Source organism: Jaculus jaculus, chromosome 5 (genome assembly GCF_020740685.1).
Source record: "Jaculus jaculus isolate mJacJac1 chromosome 5, mJacJac1.mat.Y.cur, whole genome shotgun sequence".
NCBI classification, from domain to species: Eukaryota; Metazoa; Chordata; class Mammalia; order Rodentia; family Dipodidae; genus Jaculus; species Jaculus jaculus.
Window position 1 is genome coordinate 156,634,039 of NC_059106.1, and position 4,211 is coordinate 156,638,249.

The following is a 4,211-nucleotide window of genomic DNA, read 5'->3' on the forward strand; positions in this document are numbered from 1 at the left end:
AATTACGCCCAGTTCGGGAGCCAGCCACCACTGTGTCTCACCAGCCTCCAGCCTTCAAACGTGCCCCGGCAGATTTTTTTTCCCCCCAAGTGAAAATATCTTTGCTGGATTTTGTTCTAATTTTCAAGTACATGCTCACGTTTATGACGGCACTATTCACCACCTCTAAACTGCGCCATCAGCCTCGATACCTGCCAAAAGGAATGAGTGAAAAAAAAAAAAAAGGCAAGCAAACATACCACGGAGTGTTACTGAACTGTAAAGAACACAATCGTGTCATTTGCAGGGAAATAAATATAACTAGAGAGCAGGCATCATGTTGAACAAAGTAAGGCAGATGCAGAACAGCAAATAGTGCATGTTTTCTCTCATATGTGGAATCTAGAGGGGTTTGTTTTGGGGGGGAAGGGGAATCGATCCTGTGTCTTTATTAAAGAGGGTTAGAAAGGTAGAAGACCTGACAACCAGAGAATGAGGTGCTGGCCAGGAAAGTGCAGTGGACTCAGGCTCAAGGGCTTCAAGGGCAGACCGGTGGCCTAGAAGGGACCAAGGAGACCATGTCCTGGCGGTAGCTGAGGCTGTGGAGTCGGGGTAGGTTAAGATTGGCCTGGAATCAACCTGCGGCCATCTTGCCTCATCCACCTAGATCGTCCACTGGTCCTGATCCTGTTCATTGCCTTCCACGTCCACCTCGTTGACCTCTCCATTGCTGAGTGACTCATTATAGTCACTCAGCTCGTCCGTGTCCTGCGTGTCCTCATCATCCTCTGAACTCTCGTCCCTGTCTTCACTGTCTTCATCCTCCTCCTCTTCCTCGTCCCCATAGTGCTCTGAGGCTGGCATGCCAATGGGTACCAGGAGCCAAGCCCAATGCTGTTGTTCCTGCTGCTGAGGCTCTGACTCCTCCACACAGGGCCAGTCCAGATTAAACCACCATGTCTCAGTCACACAGGGGAAGAGTGACAGGAACAATGTGGACGTGGCTACTAGACGCGCCCGGAGGCAGCAGCTGGCGGTGACCCAGAAGCCGAGTTTTTAAATTTTATTTATTTATTTGACACAAGGAAAGACAGAGAGAAGCAGATAGAGAGAAAATTGGCATGCTAGGGCCTCTAGCCACTGCAAACAAACTTCAGATGCATGTGCCACTTTGTGCACCTGGCTTTATGTGGGTACTGGGGAATATAACCCAGGTTCCTTGGGCTTTGCAGGCAAATGCACTGAGTCATCTCTCCAGGTCACTAGATTTTTTTTTGTTTTAAAGGTAGGGTCTCGCTCTAGCCCAGGATGACTTAGAATTCACTGTGTAGTCTCAGGCTGGCCTCAAACTCACGGCGATCCTCCTACCTCTGCCTCCCGAGTGCGTGCGCCACCACATCTGGCAATCCCTAGATATTTTTAAAGATGACCTAAGGGCTGGAGAGATGGCTCGACAGTTAAGACACTTGCCTGCAAAGTCTAAGGACTTTTTGATTCCTCAGGACCCAATAAAATCAGATGCACAAGGTGGTGCAAGTATCTGGAGTTCATTTGCAGTGGCTAGAGGCCCTGATGCACCCATTCTTTCTCTTTCTCTGCTTACAAATAAATAGAATTTAAAAATGTATTTTAAAGATGACCTGAGAGTAGCAGAACTACTATAGATAGGAAAGGGGTTAGGGGGAGGGGAGAGGTGATCAGAGAAGGCAGCTGGGAACACTATGCATGTATTATGCAAATGGCACAATGAAATGCATGAGCATGTATACTTAATATACATTAATAATGATGACTCTTTTAATATTTTATTTATTTGAGAGAGAAAGAAAGAGGCAGAGAGAGAGAGGGAGGGAAGGGGAGAATGAGGATGCCAGGGCCTCCAGCCACTGCAAACGAACTCTATGCATACACCACCTTGTACATTTGGCTTATGAGGGTACTGGAGAATCAAACCTGGGTCCTTAGGCTTCCCAGGGAAGTGCCTTAACCACTAAGCCATCACTCCAGACCAGTGATAACTTTTTTATTTACTTATTTATTATGTATTTATTAGAGAGAGAGCGGCAGATAGAAAGAGACAACAGGCAAGCCAGGGCCTCCAGCCACTGCAAATGACGTCCAGATGGATGCACCACCTTGTGCATCCGGCTTACCTTGGTACTAGGGAATTGAACCTGGGTCCTTAGGCTTCACAGACAAGCATCTTAACTGCTTGCTAAGCCATCTCTCCAGCTCCAGTGATGACATTTTAATAGTGATAATTTTAAAATGACTTTAAGAGCCAGGTGTGGTAAGCACATGCCTTTAATCCCAGCACTTTAAGAACCACCGATTTATAAAAGAATTTTTTTTTTTTTTCTCTTTGAGGTAGGGTCTCACTCTGGCCCAGGCTGACCTGGAATTCAGTATGTAGTCTCAGGGTGGCCTCAAACTCATGGCGATCCTCTTACCTCTGCCTCCCGTGTGCTGGGATTAAAGGTGTGCACCACCACACTCACCAGAACTCTTAAAATAATACATTCTTCTAGACCAACCAAACTTTTCTGTCCCCACACCAAAGACCTAGAGATCACTGGCTATGTTTGTAGACACATAGCTGTGACTAACATGTTCCAGTTTCCCTTTGATTTACTGGGATCCAATCCAGGTCACCCTTAGACTGTGATGCAGACCACCAAGACTCCAAGTCCATACCCTGAGGGCTGGCGGACCTTGTGTTTCTCTCCTGGCCCAAGAAGTTTCTCAGAGCTCTCCAGAGACCTCACACCACATCCCTGTGACCCAGAGGCAGCTGTCTTCTGTCTTCTCCAGTCCTAGCGCTCCCTCAGAGTTTCCAAAAAGGGCTTCACTTGTCCTAGGGTGATGGGACAGATGTGGGCCTGGCCTTACTGCTGCCCGCTTTGGCCTGAGAGAACCTTCAGGCGGCCTCCCTCGTCACCACCACCTCATTCAAGAACTAAGAGGCCTGCAGGCAGCCAAGAAGGGGAAGGAAGGGCTTGAAAGAGATTCATTCCTCAAAGGCTGTCTGCATGACTTTTCATTGAGAAAAGGGTGCTTCTGGAGCATCCATGAGGCGCGCAGATGAACAGTTCACCACTCCATCTCTCTTCTCCTCCTCTCTCTGTGTGCCCACCCCCTTCCTCTTCCTTTCTCCCACACTCCCTCTCCTCATGTTGGCTCTTCTCCAATCCTTTTATAATTCCTACCCTTTCCTTTTAGGTGTGCGTGCCTGCGTGTGTGTGATGTATGGTGTATGCCAGTGTGTGTGAGAAGATGCATGCACCCCTTGTGGCAACGCAAAGGCCAGAGGAGACTGTTGGGTGCTCTCCTCCATTGCTCAACAGAGTATTTCCTTGAAGCAGGGTGTCTTCTCTGAGCTGAAGAATTCACAGTCCCCAGCGATTTTCCCATCTCTGCTCCCCACTGGACCGAGGCGAGGGGAATGTGTGACCACACCCAGCCACTTATGTACGTGCTGGAAAGTCAAATTCAGAGGCCATCACGTTTATGTACTGTGCTCTCAATGGCTCAGCCATCCCCTCCCAACCCTCATTTCCCTTAGGAAACTGGTGTGGACCCTTCACCCAAACCCCTAATGCCAGAGTTTAGTAAGCTCACAGTGGAAGTGTGACCTGGAACCTCTCGGCCTCCAAATGCACTCACTACCTGCCTCTCTCTTCTCAAACTTGTCATACAAGAGAACAAACCAAATTAGGCTGGTGCATCCTTTGGTAACATGTCAGCGGCTGGAAAGATGAGGTGATCAGCTGGAACTGGAAACCCAGCATTCGAAGGCAGCCCAAAACGTTATTCACTCAAAACTGTGTTTTTCAGCCGGTGCATGCCTTTAATCCCAGCACTTGGGATGTAGAAGGATCACCATGAATTCAAGGCCACCCTGAGACTATAGCTACAGCAAGACCCTACCTCGGGAAAAAAAAAAAAAAAAAAAAGCAAAAAATTGCTTTTTGTTTTCCAGGCTCTGTTTACTGAAGGTAAGCTTGATCGCCTCTCATATTGATCCCATACTAGAAGCTTTTTTTGCACTTTAAAAGCAACTGAAAACAGGTTATATCTACTAGGAGAACTCTTAGCCCTAAACCCCTTCTGTCACAATTTCAGTGTGGTTTAAAAAATTGGAGGAGGGCTGGAGAGATGGCTTAGCGGTTAAGCACTTGCCTGTGAAGCCTAAGGACCCCGGTTCGAGGCTCGGTTCCCCAGGTCCCACGTTA

The 4,211-nt window shown here is 48.0% G+C and overlaps 1 protein-coding gene across 1 annotated transcript; it reads right to left on the reverse strand.

Moving 5' to 3' along the window:
- Positions 1 to 642: 642 nt before the first annotated feature.
- Positions 643 to 3,479, reverse strand: LOC101600716 (anaphase-promoting complex subunit 15-like). Its single transcript, XM_045149204.1, has 2 exons — positions 3,452 to 3,479; positions 643 to 986 (listed from the first exon to the last, which is right to left on the reverse strand). Exons 1-2 carry the CDS (start codon positions 3,477 to 3,479, stop codon positions 643 to 645), a joined length of 372 nt encoding a protein of 123 aa, XP_045005139.1.
- Between the last annotated feature and the right edge of the window lie 732 nt (positions 3,480 to 4,211).

Bases quoted from the DNA above. Each gene is read 5' to 3' on its own strand.
- LOC101600716 (XM_045149204.1), bottom strand. From the start codon at position 3,479: ATGGCCTCTGAATTTGACTTTCCAGCAC. The intron at 987-3,451 runs GTACATAAGTGG...GGGCGCGTCTAG, and splicing joins TGAATTTGACTTTCCAGCAC to TAGCCACGTCCACATTGTTC.